At 38.5% G+C, this 16697-nt stretch overlaps 3 protein-coding genes across 6 annotated transcripts; 1 reads left to right on the top strand and 2 right to left on the bottom strand.

The window, feature by feature from the left end:
* Positions 1-4159: 4159 nt before the first annotated feature.
* LOC117615900 lies at positions 4160-4828 on the bottom strand. Its single transcript, XM_034345074.1, has 2 exons — positions 4486-4828; positions 4160-4452 (listed from the first exon to the last, which is right to left on the bottom strand). Exons 1-2 carry the CDS (start codon positions 4789-4791, stop codon positions 4315-4317), a joined length of 444 nt encoding a protein of 147 aa, XP_034200965.1. The 5' UTR covers positions 4792-4828; the 3' UTR covers positions 4160-4314.
* A 1282-nt stretch (positions 4829-6110) lies between these two features.
* On the bottom strand, positions 6111-7091 carry LOC117616143. Its single transcript, XM_034345367.1, has 4 exons — positions 6831-7091; positions 6606-6755; positions 6318-6516; positions 6111-6202 (listed from the first exon to the last, which is right to left on the bottom strand). The coding sequence occupies exons 1-3, from the start codon at positions 7062-7064 to the stop codon at positions 6358-6360; spliced, it is 543 nt and encodes a 180-aa protein (XP_034201258.1). The 5' UTR covers positions 7065-7091; the 3' UTR covers positions 6111-6202; positions 6318-6357.
* A 2584-nt stretch (positions 7092-9675) lies between these two features.
* Positions 9676-15553, top strand: LOC117616132 (uncharacterized GPI-anchored protein At1g61900-like). 4 transcript variants are annotated; one of them, XM_034345350.1, is made up of 8 exons: positions 9676-9904; positions 10980-11115; positions 12179-13033; positions 13626-13871; positions 13982-13996; positions 14646-14786; positions 14972-15019; positions 15374-15553. In XM_034345350.1, the coding sequence occupies exons 2-8, from the start codon at positions 11040-11042 to the stop codon at positions 15445-15447; spliced, it is 1455 nt and encodes a 484-aa protein (XP_034201241.1). In that variant the 5' UTR covers positions 9676-9904; positions 10980-11039; the 3' UTR covers positions 15448-15553. The 4 variants fall into 4 exon arrangements, with proteins under 4 accessions (XP_034201241.1, XP_034201239.1, XP_034201238.1 ...); XM_034345348.1 differs by having other exon boundaries at positions 13979-13996; XM_034345347.1 differs by having other exon boundaries at positions 10989-11115; positions 13979-13996; positions 15374-15447.
* Positions 15554-16697: the final 1144 nt, after the last annotated feature.

The following is a 16697-nucleotide window of genomic DNA, read 5'->3' as shown; positions in this document are numbered from 1 at the left end:
TCCTTTTTTCTGATTTTTCGAATTTTCGAATGTTCAAATTTTCATGTTTTCAGAGTTTCCTTTATTTCCTATTTCCTATTTTCCTATTTTCCAATTTTCCAAGTTTCCTTTTGGCCAATTTCAAATTTTCAAATTTGCCAAGTTGCTTTCTTTTCCAATTTACAATTTCCAAATTTCCTATTTTCCAAGTGTCCTTTTTTCCTTTTTCCAATTTTCCAATTTTCCAATTTTCGAATTTTCCAACTGTCATTTGATCCTATTGCCTACTTTCCTGTTTCCAATTTTTCCTTATTTCCTTTTTCCAATTTTCCAATTTTCCAACTTTCCATTTTTTCATATTTCCGATTTTCCAATTTTCCTTTTCTTCAATTTCCAATTTTCCTAGTTTCCTTATTTCCCATATCCAAGTTTTAAGTTGTCACTTTTCCAAATTTCCAATTTTCGTGTTTTGTTATTTTCCTATTTTCCAATTTTGTGTTCTGAAAATCGCAATAAATGCTTACTTACATAGTCCTATTTTTGGTTCCAATCCACAATTTCCTATTTCCCATTAAGGTTTTGTTTTTTGTCGTTTGGAAGCCAATTTTATTGTTGTTAATGTCATGTTGTACTGCTGTAACTTACAGCCAAGGAGTTAATGGTGTAGTTTGCAATCCCATCAATTGAATGCACCAACACAATACCCAATTTACTTCATATAAGTTCGTACATATAACTGAACCTTCCTATATAGAACTGCAACAGAGGCACCTTCTTAACGGGAAAGGTAATTAGTCTTACTGAAAGGCAAATATTCTCCACTCAACCTAACCATATAGTCGTTTACAACTGGAGACTGAATGTACCTCTATTTGTTTTGTTGCAGGCAACAGCTGTGAATTGTCCCCAGTAATACTTCAAGATGTCGGATGTACGCCCTCCTAACGAGCATGTGAGTTACCCGGGGGACCAGCCGTGGCATGTGCCATTCCCATCTCCACCTCGGACTCCCAATCATGATCCCACTTCATCTGGAAGTGAGGCTGAGAGCAATGATCCGCTTGACAAAATCTCTGCCGTCAAGCACCACCTCCAATATATGTCAAAGGCAACGGATTGGTGGGAGAGTAAGTGCGATATTCATGGCCAAGTTATGGGAAACTTGGCCAACAAGTTGAACAAAGCATACGCTGGAGAGGTGAAGCAAACTCTTAAAGCAAAAAGTCGGAGCAAAGAGTTAGAGTCCTTGAAGTTGAAATTGGAAGACACAAAGAAAAATGCCCTCGAAACATTCACACAATCTGAAGAATATAACCATGAAATGGTTGAATGTTTCAACAACGGCTTTGAAATGTTCCGAGATTATGCTTCGGTCATCTCACCAGACCACAATTGGAGTGAAATTGATGTAGCTGGTGTCTTGCAGGTACTGAATATGGGTTCTGATGGAATGGCTCATCATAGCCTCGTGCATGCAGCGAGAAGAAAGGACAAAGACATGGATCTTTTGATGGACCTGTAGTAACGGTGAGTGCTGCTTCAGTTCATCTCACCCGAGTACATGGATCTTTTGTTGCCTTCATTTTCCCTTCGCGGGATAGATAGTATTGTTAAGGTTCGGTGGCAATTTCTTTTGCATGTGTGAAATGTTGTCTGTAATGTGTATGTATTGTATGTACATTGACTTAATATTGTATTTCTATTCTGTTTATATTGCCTTCATACTGTAATGTGTATGTATTGTATGTATATTGTATTTATATTGTGCTTATATTGCCCTAATATTGCCTTTGTATTGTACTGAAATTGTGGGCATATTGCCACCATATTCGATGTACTGATAAAATTCCTATCATATTACCCTTATATTGCTCTAATATTGCCTTCATAGTGTACCTATATTGACCTAATATTGCTCATATATCGTATGTGAATGGCATGTGCTGTAATAAGTCTCCACTTCGTTGAAAGTAATCCTGAATACAAAGATGACGGACACAACAATTGTTATCCATCCTTATATTACCATGAATTGATTTGGACCTTTCAAATGATAGTTGGAGTTGCACATGGATTCATATTCAAAACGAAAGTAATTCTCTCCCTCAATGAATTGTCGTTCAAAAGATACTTTGCTATCAAATATTGGGTCCAAAAATGCAACATCCACAGTAAATTAATTGGGCACAAACCACATATTACAAAACGAGGAAGATTTTTGGCATGCTTGAAAAGAGAAGGGCCAAATACAACAGAAAAGAAAATCCATTCAAGCTTGTACAATGGAATGCACAATAACCCTTTTACATGTCCTTCCAACACCAGTGTTTTGCCTACGTTAGAGTCGCAGGAGGAGAGCATATTGCCATTGTGCAATTCGAGGGGGCAGTCAATTTGGTATGGTGGCATAAACATGTTTACTCCACGAATCACCTGTATGGGACAGAGCTTCCTTCTTCCCTTGTCGTCTGTAGGTTTCAACTTCACACTTTTTATATACATGTATGACAACTTGTGGCTATTTATGTATGGCCTCCTAACACTTGTTCTGCCATTCCAAAGTATTAGGTGAGAAATTTTGAGTTGAATGACTGGAAAGACTTCAGATGACAGAAACTAGAGATTTTGAAGAAAAAGGGTTAGCAAGAACATAAGTCATGGCCACAAAATAAAGAAAACATGCTATAAGCTCCACAGTAATGTTTACTTCATCTCCATAATCAGAATATTGGGGAAAAAATACCACGGATAAATACATGAAATGAAAAACAACTCGGCAGTTACTGTGAGATTGTGTACATAAAACTTGGAACAACCAAACCAATTAAAGCTAAGCCATCTCATACGTATCCCTACATCAAATAACAGTGTATGGTCATCTTGTTTGGAATATTGCAATCAACACTTGGTTGAGACCGACCTGTAAAAACAACTGGGTTAAATGCAGATGAAGCCATTTATGAAGGGCAGTTCCAGAATTAAGACATATGTTCATTTGTAACTGCCACCAAATCAGTTCATAGTTCATAGTGCCAAATATCATAGTGCCAAATCAGTTCATAGTACCAAATCAGTTTTTGTATTTTTGTTGGCATAGACAGCCGAAAAGAAACTTGCAGCAATAGCCTCTGTCACGCTCTCCAGACGTTTATGCAATTTTGAAACAGCAGCATTCATACTACGCTTTGTCACATACATAAGATCTGAGAATTTTAGACCCTAACCATTTGTGAAGAGCAAATATTAGATTTGCTTAAAGAAGACAACAACTCACAGAACCAATGGATGAAATAATATGAACATATGTTTTGCGAGTTCCACTAGTTTACCAAGTTTACCAAATGCATTACAAAATTAAAAACTCATACAAAAATAACACCAAATACAAATGTTCTGCGAGTTCCACTAGCAAAGCAGAGTACAAATCATGAAAATGGTACCTGAAGTTCACCGATCAATTCAGATAATTTACCATTCTTATGCCGGATGGTGCTAGTATACCCTGTACAAAGAGAACAATCACTCAGATCGAATACAGCTAAATACACAAGGAAACTAATCCAGTATGCAAGATGAAAGAGGAGTGATTGGTACCTACTCCAGCTAAGATCAGCAAACACAGTATCAGGTTCCAAATTCATATAACAACATAATGCTAAGCAGAAAAGTAGAATTGCTGCCAAAATTATTTAAAACGAACTAAGTCAAAACTAAATGGAGAAATGTTAACAAAGTTGTATGCTTGAGTAAGTCCAGTAACAGATTCCCAAAACAACAGAGACAAAATGTGAACAATGGCTACTAAAGCATCCACAAAGAGCAACTATGTTTATATATGGAGGTGTACAAAATAGTTAACCTTCAAAATCGAAACAGTGTGTGTGCCATGTAAGGCAATTAGCCATTGCTTCTATACTGTACAATATTACACCTGACAATAATAACTAAACCAACTAGCTGTAGCAAAAAGGCAGGATGACCATCTAAAGTACCCCCAGCAAAGCATCTACGTTTGCATCTTCATATAAAGGAGTTCCTGACATAAGTAATGAGCAAAGTGAATTCCCAAGTCATAAGTCCAGAGTGAGGTGAATTCACGGACATGAAGACATTTACCTCATAAATATGCCTCCCCCCTTAAACCCTCAATTGCAAGCTTCAGTCGGGAATATTTGATCTTCAAAGGGTCAACTTTATCTACCGAAATCCCAGCACTGAGATGCTCGATGAATTTGACGGTCAAGATTCCGCAAGACGTACTGTGAGGCCAATAAGTTGGGAAATTAGAACTGCAGTTATGTAAAATTTGGATAAACTGCACTAAATTCACAAAGCTTACCCATCTCGTTGTTGTGGCACATCTGCCATGCTGCACACTGAGAATGGCGTATACATCGACATCGTCAGCCCCTTTTGCTTCACCTCTTCAACCTCAGAATCATCATAAAAGTGCATATCGTACAGCACTCGTGCCAGCGTATCGCTAATAGGGTGCAGAAGTGTAACCAGCTTTGAACGTTTGGTAAAATCAACATAGGAGTCATACACAGTTGCAGTATGTCTGACGAAATCAATTTCGATTGCAACCCAGTGAGACCCTTTCAGATTATATGGAAAATAGACCTTCCGGACTTTTGTCCAAGCTTGGGCATACCCGTGTTGCCACGTACCACGCACAAAGTGATGTATATTCTTCAGCTTGCTGGGTGGAAGGTCAACGGTGTTTGAAGCAGCTGCCTTCTTCGATCCACGTTTCTTTGCAGTCGGTTTGAACGGCTCTAGAAATTGCTGCAGAAATTTAAATGAAGGCATATTAGAAAATCACAACCGACAGCAAATGAAGCAGTGAATGTAACATGGTTACATGTTTACCTGCAAGCAACAATCCGCCGTTGTCCAGTCAGTTCCAAAAACCAACGGATGAGAGAGTTGCCTTTTGCAGATAAGAAAGGTTGCCATGTCCAGGTGCTGAAAGTTGACACATATAATATTAGCACAATTTCATACAACTCTACACTTAAAAAAGGTGAGAAAACAATTGAATTATCGTAATAAAGTAGAGCTTTGTGTATCCTTACCCTTGAGCTCATCCATTCCGTTTCATCGACAAGTCTGTAGAAAAAATCAGCGCCCACTGAAAATGATTCCAGCTGCACCTTCGCACTACAAAAGGCAAACTTGCAACGGTTACTTGTGTAGTCATGTCATAAATATGACTTTGTTGATGAAAAAAATACACATGTATATTAAAGCAAACTCTACATTCTCTCATTAGTCTATGACTACATAGTAGAATAGGATGAAGATTGGAATTCAAAGGTAAAGAATCGTAACCTGATATCGCTTTTCCAGGCAGTGCAAAACTCTATTACTGCCTTCACATCTTCAATGGGCAAGGATTTTGATGGATCAAAACATGGCGGGCTTGCAGTCGCAGCCGACACACTCATCATCCTCTTCTTCCTCAAAGGATCAGTAAATGGGCTCAACAATGTCTGCGCCGGGCGCTTCTGTCTGCACCCTTTACCTTCCACTTCAATTTTTTCAACACTCGAACTACCTTCTTCATCACCAGCCATAGTAACTGTGGGTAGACTTGGAGGATTCATCAAACCTCCCGATGGCATACTCTTAGTGATTTTCCAATCTTCTAACAGCTTCATGACTCTTTGGCAGATTTCGTCACACCCGGCCACATCTTCCGGGGTAGGCAGCTTCTCGGATTGTGCCGGGTCAGCTACTTCATGCACTTCTAAGTGAGGAACTGAAGCGGCCATTTTTGCCTCTTCAACTACCATGGCTGCGGAAGGTTCGGCTCCATCCCCGGGGACTTGTGTTTCCATTACTGCCGGTTCTGTAGGCGGACTTACATAGGCATGTAATGGTGACAAGTCATTGTTGCCTCCTTCATTCATATGAGGACTACCGAGGTCCTCATGTCCTTCCGCAGCCTCATTCACCCCACCATTTTGTTTTTTCAGCTGCTCTATCTCCAACTTAAAATAATGCTCCATTGAAGCCAGGGTGTTGCGGAAATCCTCCACACACTTTTTTTTTTTTCGAACTCTTTTTCAGCTTTCATTGACTCCTTCCGTACCTTGTCTTCCAACTGATGCACTCTGTCACGAAGTGCTCGATTTGATAGGGCAACTTTGGCCAATTCATCCTTTGTCCTTTCAAAGTCACGCTTCAAAGTGCGTAACTCTCTGGACGCGACTGTACCCTGCACTAAGTTATAATGCATGTGTTACTATGCAGGCCACAAAATATTGCAACAATACAGCAGTTATTTTCCTATTGTATTATGACGTATATCTTCGAAAAAATGTAATGCTTGCCTTAGAAGACGACGGAAGGCTTGCAGTTTCGTCAATGTCCTTATCTTTTTCTTCTACAGAGGCAGAAGTGCCGGTTTTTTTGTTCAGCGTCATCGCCTAACAAGTCAACAAGTTCTTCACTGTCGTCAGCACTGTCACCCCAAGTCCAATACGGCTGCTGCTTGTCCATCACAGATGGCCGGAGAAGCTGCACATCAACCTGCAATTTACACATACAATATACATATCAGTAAAGTAATTATATTATATTTTCATATCCCTAACATTATCATTAAAAACTGAACTAACCTCACGGTTCTCGAATACTTGGCTCATTAGCTCATAAAAACGCGGCGAACTATTGCTCCTCCAATGTAGTAAACGAGGGATGTACGCATTATCTTCGTGCACCACCAAATGTAGTGCAGCCAACGCTGGAAATACCTCATACGCCCAAATCTGGTTTGAGGAATAAAAGGTCAGTCATTGTAAACAAATGCAATTTAACTTCAACATCAATGGACATTTGCTCACCTGAAGTGCATAGGCAAAACCTTTGAGGTGGTACTCTCTTGGTCTACCGGTTGCCGTTGTTGTTGGTTTCTTTCCAGATTTTTTTTTTTTGGCAGTTTTTGTGGGCACTTTCACTCGCTGGTAATCTGCACAAAGTGCCCTCAGCAGTGACGCATTTGTCTTCGCATAACACACAGCACCCCATGGATACTTCCCAAAGTCTTCAAGGTCTTCCGCCAACTTCAAATATCGCATGTCAATGTGGACATGTTTTTCGCTGCCCAACAGCACAAACACAACAAAGTATACGAATCCAAGCTTGAATACATCGTCCACATCATCGCATTCGAGGAAGGCCTTTTCTAATTCCAACAGGTTCACAGTTTTATCGTTGGCAAAGTACTTCCGTTTCAATGAGCAGTTCTCATTAGTGGGAATCGGAATAAAGGGAAGGTTTCCAAACCTTAGCCCTGTCACGATGCAAAATTGCTGCGCTGTGAATTGGATGACCTTATTGCCAACAATGAATTTGATCCCGTTCAGTTGGGAAACTGTCTTGGGATCAGCTTTCCTGAGCAGCAAGCCGTGGACAATCGGAGAAGTCCACTTGAGGTCCTCAATCCCTAGGAGATGACCAAAACAACTCTGTTCAAACATTTGCAGCTGCTGTTCAGTGAATTTCTCCTTTATCGTAGTGATTGCGGTCTTCGTATGGGATAACGACAATGCTTTCCCTTAGTACTTTTGTTCCTCCGCAATCATCAACTTCATTTGACCAACCATATTTCCCTGCATGCCAATATTATAAACAAAATTTCAGTCGGTTGCAATCTACACAATAACAAGCAATAAACAATCACCACTTATGAACAGCCTATTATAGGATATGAAGTGAAAAAAAAATCAAAAAATACATATCATAAACAAAACCCCAGCTATTTACAACTGACCTCCTAATTTAATGGCTCAAAGCCAAGTTTCAACACACCCAGTACTCTACCACTCCTGCATAATATAATATCTAAACACACATCTCAACACACCATATAATCACACCATCTAATCATGAGACAGCTTCAGCTAGAATGGGAATGTGCAGTAGCACAAGCCTAATTGAGAACAATTCAAGACTAACGATAGAAATCTATCTGACTAGAAAGAGTTTAAAAAAACAACAAGACATCGGGAAACAATTTATTCACTTCAAGGTATAATGTAATGGAACATCCTATGAATTAGTGGCAACGACAGTACTGACTCTACTATGGCCCTCCTTTCAAATGTAAGAAAATGAAAGAAATTGGCACCATCCCTTCAGTTTTTTCTTAACAAAAAATCAAAGATAAATTCATAAATAAACCATCAAAACGGTATAAAATGTTTGTAAGACATGTACAATTACAAAATTATAAGTTCTCCTCAGAAACAGAGTTCTCTAAGTATCCATACACAAACAAAAAAAGCAAAAGCTTAAACAGTTAGCTTATAGCAAAATCAATGTCCCCATTTCTCTAAACCACACCTGCTGGTGGTAGGTTCCCATCTTCACTCATTTCCCGCTTTCTTTTAAGCACACAATGATCAAGCACAAAACAGCAAACTTTTAAAGAACTCATATTACACCACATATGGTTCTAAACAAAACTCATCCATATCCAATATGCAAGCCCTAAACTTAGTAAACAAAGTTATAAAAAAATATGTCGAATTAACAAGCATTATTCTCAAACAAAAAGTATGATATGGTTGGGAGTTTACAAGTTCAAAATGATATACACAGGTTAATTGTCTTACACTTTAGATATCATCTTCAACAAACAAAATAGATACCAATTAGACTTGTAAGAAGGTTAAATGCAATGGTCATAAAGACTCATACTAAGCCACCAAATACCAATCAATAACTGCTACAAAAACCATATCAAACCATACTAAAACTAAAAATACAACTGCACTAAAATGCCAACACAACATCACTACATTAGCAATACACTAGCAAAAAAACACAATACGACAATAGCAACAGCAACACAACAGCAGTGCAAGCATCAGTCCACAAAGAACAAACTGTTTGAAACAAGGAATCATCATACTAAGATCATTTCAGAGAAACCCCAAAACCAATTTCGATGAAACCCCTAAACCAATTTCAGAGAAACCCCTAAACCTTCAACCAATTTCGAACAAACCCCTAAACTAATTTCAGAGAAACCCCTAAACCTTCAACCAATTTCGAACAAACCCCTCAACCAATTTCAGAGAAATGCATAAACCCTAAACCAACTTCAGAGAAACCCTTAAACTGTAAGAAAATGCCGATGAACAGTACCTGTCGCTGGGAGAGGAAGAGAGAAGAGAGAGTCGGAGCTGAGCGACGAGAGATTGAGAGCTGAACGACCAGAGATTCAGAGCTGAGCGACGAGAGATGAGAGAGTCAGAGCAAAGCCACGGGAGAGTGAAGAGAAACAGAGCGGAGCCAAGAGAGAGAGCCGAGAGAGAACTTCAGCAAAACAGAGAGAATAAAATTTCAGCAAAAGTGATATGTGTGCAATAAGGGGACAATAAATATATATTTATAGGTTATAGTTCCAAAATTTTTAAAAAAGTGTGGTATTTTCAGTTACAATTATAAAAATAGTGGCATTTAGGGTTATTTCCCAAAAAAAAAAAAAAGGCGGAGAGAGAAAGAGGAAGAAGAGGATCTATCTGCTTTGTTTGGGTGGGTGTACGGGTTTTGTTTTACCCGTTTCTACGTGGAACCTAACTAAAGCCATGTTTTAATCTCCACGGTCCAATTTCATCAGACGGCTCATACGCCTGTACGCACCAAGAATGGCTCGTCGTCCACTTTATCCACCCCCACGAGCAGCAAGTAAACACAGTGGAAGAGAGAGAGACCACCATTTTCATGCTTTCAAAGCTCATCTCAGCAGGCTCAGCTCCGCTCCGGTTAGGGTTTCCAAATTGACTGGTTTCCTCCACCCCAAAGTTACTACCCCCAAGCAATGAGTGCCTGCTAGGGCTTCCGATCCAAACCCAGAACCCTTGCAATTTCTCAGTACTAAATCTATGTTCTATGGGTTCAACATCTTCAGGTACTTTTCTGTTTCTTCTGGTTTTCTTGTACTTGGATATCTCTAATTCATCTGCTGCTTGGTGGCTAAAGTGTTGGAAAATACCAGAAAAGATTTGGTGGTAGGTAGCTGTGCTTGCTTTTTCAATTTTCTCCTCTATTGGAAAACTGTGAATCTTAAGTTTTGTTTCTGAATTTTGTTCCTTTCATTGCCTTCTCTTTCCCTTTCTTTGCTGCCAAAAGAATGGGAATTCTGAGCTACATTATGTTCAATTTCTCTCCGTGAGTGATATCTCAGATACGTCCTATCTGGGTATTTTCAGATTTTTATATATACTGTTTTTCCCTTTTCTGCTTTTTAATATTAAAAAATAATAATACTTTGATTTCATGATCTATCATTAGCTTCATTGCTGTGAAATGAAATTTTAGATGGTATGTTTGTTGTGTCTTTGTTGTCTGAAAAGATGAAGCAACTCACCTTGAATGGTTACAGTAGTTGACCCATCAATACAAGGCTTACTAGAAAGTTCGAATTTGGATTAATATGATCTGAGGTGGTGGTTGTGTATCCTAAAACAGGTGGATTTGCCATTACTTTCTGAACATATGAGCTTAGAACCAAAGGGTGAATAAAAACCCTCCATTAGGACGTCTATATACTCTAGTTCTGGTGCAGTTAATCTAATCGTAAAACTTCATTTCAGTACTTCTAGTTGCATTGATATTCTTAATGTTTCAAACTACGCAATATAAGTCCTCCGTGTCTAGTCTCTCTCTCTCTGTGGAAATGAGCTAATTTTTGAAGCTTGCATGAGACAAGACGTTCTCTTAAGGCTAAAGATGTATCTAGCAGTGTTCTTGGTCAATAAAAATTATCGCCTCTGTGCCAACAACTTAAACTCTTCTTCTTTGCGTTTTGGAGATTTCATTTTGTGAGAGGCAATATTATTCCTGATACTTGAAAAACACAAATTTTGTCGCTAGTGTTTCTTTTATTGCTGTGATTGTTGAAAATATTAATGTGTGTTATGTCTTTTTATCTGCACTCTGTTGGGGTTAATAATGTTCCCTTATATATTTGCTGATGCTTGAAGGTGGCACAGGTATTGCTTCATTGACCTGAGCTGTTTTTGGGCATATCACCAACTACTGTAATGATTACTTATGTAAATCTCTATGATACCAGAGGGCTAGTTATGGACTGCTTTCAAACTGTTAGTCATCTCAAAGGTAAGCTTGTAATTAATTCTACCTAGCCTGCTTTAGAATTTTCAGTAGGGTGAAGGAAAAGAATGGGAAATGTCGGTGAAGCATAAGTTTGGATTTTAGATGATATGACTACTTAAAGTGTGGTTATATATTGTAGTCTCATTCACTACTGTAGTACTGGTATGACTGAAATACGTCTCATCCTGTAGTGTAGTGGTGATATATTGTCAGACATCTCCCTTAAATTAATTCTTTTGGTAACCTTTATCTTCCAAGTAATTTTAAACTTGCAGTGTATGGTTCTGTGTTTTTTTTAGCAGCTTGTCTATCAAAAAAGCATCATGGTTTAATGATTATTGTTTGACGATTAATTGTTCCAAATTTAGAATAAGATTATCCTTTTTTGGAGGAATGAACTACTTGGAGTGTGATATGTACTGGATTCTCACTTGGAATCTGATAGTTGTCCCTATGTTCTGGCTATCTCAGTGAGCATTCCCAATCTCCCTTTTTTTTTTGCTGCTATTTATTTTTTGGCAGGAAGTGTGGCTGTAGATAGGACGGATTGACTATGTGTCTAACTCATGGTTTAATGTTCTGGTAAAGATGCATTTGTGCTGTTGTTTTGACTATATGAACACAAAAGGCACAACGAGTTTTGTTTGTTTATTAGTTAAAGAATAAGTGATGGAGATGCTTTTACACATGTTTGGAGCCATATTCAGATGAAGGGCCAGGAATGAACAAGTTTGACCAGCATAACACAATGATATACTGCTGGTTGTAGTTAGCTTTTGCAGTATTCTTCCTTGGGACGAATCAGTTTCTCTTATGTTTATATATATATATATATATATATATATATATATAAGACGAACATATGAATAAGAAAATGGATGCAGTCTCATTTGACTGAAAACTTTGCTCTCTCTCTTTCTCATACACACATGACTGAATTGCATGTGTCTCAGTTTTAGATACATGTTTGTTGTGTATTATAGTTGCATTACATTCTTTAGGGTAAGAAGTATTATATATCCTTGCTACTCGCTGAAGATAGGTTTATATTTATATGTGGTTGCAGGTTCTCTGTGCTGTCAGTTATTATTATTCTTTATCTGGTTATCAAGTTTTCAAGAAGCAGTGGCATTGCAGACAGTCTATGAGCAAAGTCATGTTTCCTCCATTCCAGATCTAGCTAAACCACCTACTAGTGGACTCTTTGGTCCCATAGAAATATCACCTGCTGTTATTCCACATTACACAGATCCTGATGAGCCTTTTCCACCAATGTACCCAACTTTTCCAACTAGATATGAGCCTGTTTTAACTGGGAAGTGTCCTGTAAATTTCTCTGCTATATCGAGTATCATGGACAAAACAGCATCTGATTGTTCTCTACCCTTGGCAGCAGTTGTGGGAAATGTGATATGTTGCCCACAGTTTAGTAGTTTGATCCGCATCTTCCAGGGTCTCTATAGCTTCACATCTGATAAGTTGGCTTTGCAAAATTCGGTTGCAAATAATTGTTTTACAGACATTACCAATATCTTAGCCAGTAGGGGTGCGAACAGTACAATACCTACACTTTGCTCCATAAATTCAGTAAACCTTACAGGTGGGTCTTGTCCAGTGAAGGATGTTGTTTCCTTTGAGAAAGCAGTAAATTCAAGCAGATTACTGGAGGCCTGCACCACTGTTGATCCTCTTAAAGAGTGCTGCAGACCAATTTGTCAGCCTGAAATCATGGATGCTGCACTTAAGATTTCAGGAAAACAATTTTCGTTGAACGAGAATAAGAATTTGGTGGGTGAGTTATCTCATGTTGATACTTTGACTGACTGTAAAGGAGTGGTTTTTACCTATCTTTCAAGGAAACTCTCGCCAGATGCTGTAAATACTGCATTTCGAATATTATCTGCCTGCAAAGTTAACAAGGGTACGTGTTAAAGTATGAAATGAACAACTTTTCATTTTAGACTTACACACTTTGGCTGTTTCTTGTTAAGTTTTGTTTTTACCTCTCTCTCTCTCTCTCTCTCTCTCTCTCTCTCTCTCTCTCTCGTTCGCGCGCGCGAGCCTATTGTTGTGCATTTTGAGGGTGTTGTATTAAAATTGCAAGGTCGGATGCATAAAAAAAGTTGAATACTTCTATTAATTTTTCTTTTTTCTACTGGAATCATGCAAATTACAATTAGGACCATCATTCATGAAAATGCTTATGGGATAGGTGGGTGGTTTGGCGGGGTTGCCAGAGGTTGGGGTTTGGGAGTTTTGGGTGATGGTGGCTGGCGGCAGCAGCTGAGTTGCTGTGGGGGTGGGGGTGGGTGGGTGTGTTCACCTGCTTTTGCTGTGCAGTTTTTAAGTTTGATTATACATTCTATTAGGCTTGGTTTATCTTGTTCATCTCTTTCTTTTTCCCCCTGATCGACTCTATGCATCATATGTGGTTTGTAACAGTGCGATGGTTACAGTTACATGTGTTGTTTGATTTGTACTGTCTCTCATGAAAATGATTCTTGGTCGTACAGTTTGCCCTTTGGATTTTAAGCAGCCTACGGAAGTGATTAAAGAATGTCGCAATGTTGCTGCCCCCGGTCCTTCCTGCTGTAGCTCATTAAACGCTTACATCTCAGGAATACAAAAGCAAATGTTAATTACAAATAGACAAGCTATAGTCTGCGCTACAATGTTTGGGTCCATGTTGAGGAAAGGAGGGGTCATGTCTAATATTTATGAGCTTTGTGATGTTGACTTGAAAGACTTTAGCATTCAAGGTACATCCTGCTATATGTGATTCCTCTCTAGTTTTTACCTCTATTTGTTCCTTCATTATATCTGATATATCTTCTTATTTATGGATATATCCCTTTGGGCTCTGAAGCAGCATATGGTCAACAAGGTATGCTATTTTTTTCACTATCCAATTTCCTTATTTTATTCATCTGTGATTGCTTGGTATCCAATGTTGTGCCTATAGCATTGGAATGGTTTTATACTTTCCAGTAGGTGTTTCCCATAGAGCACTGCATCTGGTAATTGGCATGCCTTATGTGTGACACAAATTTTTTCTTGGGCATTTTCCGTGGATCACTTTGAGTGTGCTCTATGATAAGGGATCTTCAATTGAGGGATCCCTCAAATAATTTGAGGGGCACCCTTGGAGAACCCACTCTTCATTGTATTTTAGTGATCCGACCGTCTAATTTTCAAGTCTTAATTTGTAGTCTACCTCTATGACATCAAATGGATGTCAATTAGCTAAGGTGGTTAATGTCTGTTTGTGTGTGTTAGAGTAATGTTCTATTGCTAGATGTCTGGCAAGAAATGAGCTTTAGTTGAGGGATTTATCAAATAGCACTACTTAAGGGACACTTTGTGGGTGACACTCCGTATGATAGTTCGATGATTCGAACTGTTTTGGTGTTCTTGATTGAAGTTGGATTTCATGTTCCCTTACATCTACTTGATGGCAACCAAAGTAGGTCCTTGGAATATGATCATCAACTATATTTATTAAGTTGATTATTTTGGTTTTTGTTCAATTGTAGGGTGTCTACTTCGAAGCTTGCCCTCAGATATGATATTTGACAATTCAACCGGCTACAGCTTTACATGTGATTTGAGTGACAACATTGCAGCACCATGGCCTTCGTCATCCTCAATTTCCTCGTTCTCCCTTTGTGGGCCTGGTAAGTGATGGGACAAAGAATGATTTTCCTTTCTTTTTTTCCTTATTAGTTGCAGTATGCAATTTCTCTTTTGAAAAAATAAAATAGTTGCAGTATACAATAAAATACTACTGAGGTTCTACAAATATCATATTTGCCTTTTTACATGAAATTCATGTCCTCATTGCTATAACTGTATTTTGCAGAGATGTCATTGCCTGCACTACCAACATCGGAGACTTTTAAAAATCCTGGTGTGTGCATTCTGCAATTTCTGGCTGTTGTGAATTTTCTGGTTCTTTGGTTTTAACGTGTTTAACAAAGTTTGCAAAATTGACATGCATAATGCATGGAAAAAAGAAATCAATGCAATATTTGGAAATGTGAAAAATGAAATTAGCGTTGGGTGCTTAATGTATTTATATTCAAGATTTACCATGGTCAATCTAACATGCGGTGTTATATTTCCCTTTTTTGTTTTTTGTTTTGGTATAGAAACAAAATGGTTGAGTGTATGTCTACCAGTTTTGGTATTTGTATTTTCCCTTGCCCCAAAGACCTTTTTCAGAGACAATGTCTAACATTTTGAGAACAATGTTTTGATGCAGGCTGTCGTGGTGGTCGGGTGGAATTTCTGATACCCATTGTTTCATTTTTTATTTTCATTACCTTATTGTACTGAAGAGATTTAGCAGAGGGTTGAGCAAAGCTGGTTTGATTTGAGTTAGGGGCTTTTGAAAATTGGTTTTGTGGATTTTATGTATATGAGTGGGTGGTCTCTCTCTCTCTCTCTCTCTCTCTCTCTCTCTCTCTCTCTCACACACACATGCGTGTGCGCGAACACACACACGTGCCCGATTAAATACAAACACAAAAACAGAACTGTGATTTGTTGATGCCTATTAAGGTCAAAACAAGCTGAAATGATAGTAAGCAACTAGTTATAAAAATAAAATAATAATAATAATAATAATAATATATTTTTTTTAATTATTAAAAAAAAAAAGAAAAAAACTTGTTATAACGTCATGTTACCTTATTGTGATGGAAATTATTTGTGGCAACATTGTGTATATATAGAGAGTGATTCAGGTGTAATGAGGACAATTGTTTTGTTATAAAAAAAGAAAAAGAAAAAAAAGTAGATATTGACTGGTGATTCTTGAGCTGCACACACACCCATGAAAAAGACTTGGTATCCAAATTTTTCTCCACACGCACAGGCAATGCACCTATTCCAAAAGTTGTTTTGCCTAATGGCAATGGATCCTTGAAAACTTGGGAGGTGGGATTCGTGACCCCGGGTATGGAAGGAGAAGTCGTTCAATTCGATGTGAGGGAAATGCTTCAAGCAACGAGTGCGAGGAAGTTTTTCTCCTCCAACAACAGAGATGGACTGTGAGGAGAGAATGATTTCTTCGATGTTAGTTTTTGCATTATGTACCTATTGTTGAAGGCCAATGAATCAGTTTGGGGAAGTAAACTTTTTTGTTAGTCGAAAGTGTTGGTTTCATTTCTGTGCAAGTTGACCAACATGGTGAGTTACGCAATCAATCAAATTCAATCCTAGACACTAAACGTGGCCTATAGGCTGTAGGTAAGATCATCTGGTACGTAAGTTCTGTTGATGCAAAAAAGTGGTTCGGCACTTTTCCCGCTCAACTTAGTGATGTTGGGCCTTCGGTATGTTTTCGGGCCTCGGTAGAGCACGTGATCTGCAAGATAACATACGCTCGGTAAGACCTTAGGGCACCGGTGTGGTACCGGCGAAGGCTCTCCGATACTTAAGTAAGTACGGATTTAGCAAGATTAAACTAACAGATCAATAGGCAGTATGCCGTAAGTTCTGATTACCTCCATTTTGGGGAATTGTGCTTCTTTTATAAACCTTGGGAGGTGTGTAAGTTGTGTAGAATTTCGATGTGGGACTGT

Source organism: Prunus dulcis, chromosome 1 (assembly GCF_902201215.1).
Source record: "Prunus dulcis chromosome 1, ALMONDv2, whole genome shotgun sequence".
In the NCBI taxonomy this organism is placed as follows: Eukaryota; Viridiplantae; Streptophyta; class Magnoliopsida; order Rosales; family Rosaceae; genus Prunus; species Prunus dulcis.
This window is presented reverse-complemented; position numbering and strand designations above follow the sequence as displayed.

What these genes read in the sequence shown, in the direction of transcription:
- LOC117616132 (XM_034345348.1), top strand. Translation starts at nt 11,040, where the DNA reads ATGATTACTTATGTAAATCTCTATGATACCAGAGGGCTAGTTATGGAC. An exon ending in GTTCTCCCTTTGTGGGCCTG is followed by an intron (nt 14,787 to 14,971) that starts GTAAGTGATGGG and finishes TGTATTTTGCAG; the next exon opens with AGATGTCATTGCCTGCACTA. An exon ending in GGAGACTTTTAAAAATCCTG is followed by an intron (nt 15,020 to 15,373) that starts GTGTGTGCATTC and finishes GTTTTGATGCAG; the next exon opens with GCTGTCGTGGTGGTCGGGTG.
- LOC117615900 (XM_034345074.1), bottom strand. Translation starts at nt 4,791, where the DNA reads ATGCCTTCATTTAAATTTCTGCAGCAATTTCTAGAGCCGTTCAAACCG. An exon ending in TTACCAAACGTTCAAAGCTG is followed by an intron (nt 4,453 to 4,485) that starts GTTACACTTCTG and finishes AGCGATACGCTG; the next exon opens with GCACGAGTGCTGTACGATAT.
- LOC117616143 (XM_034345367.1), bottom strand. Translation starts at nt 7,064, where the DNA reads ATGCGATATTTGAAGTTGGCGGAAGACCTTGAAGACTTTGGGAAGTAT. An exon ending in GTTTTGCCTATGCACTTCAG is followed by an intron (nt 6,756 to 6,830) that starts GTGAGCAAATGT and finishes TCCTCAAACCAG; the next exon opens with ATTTGGGCGTATGAGGTATT. An exon ending in AAGTATTCGAGAACCGTGAG is followed by an intron (nt 6,517 to 6,605) that starts GTTAGTTCAGTT and finishes TGTAAATTGCAG; the next exon opens with GTTGATGTGCAGCTTCTCCG.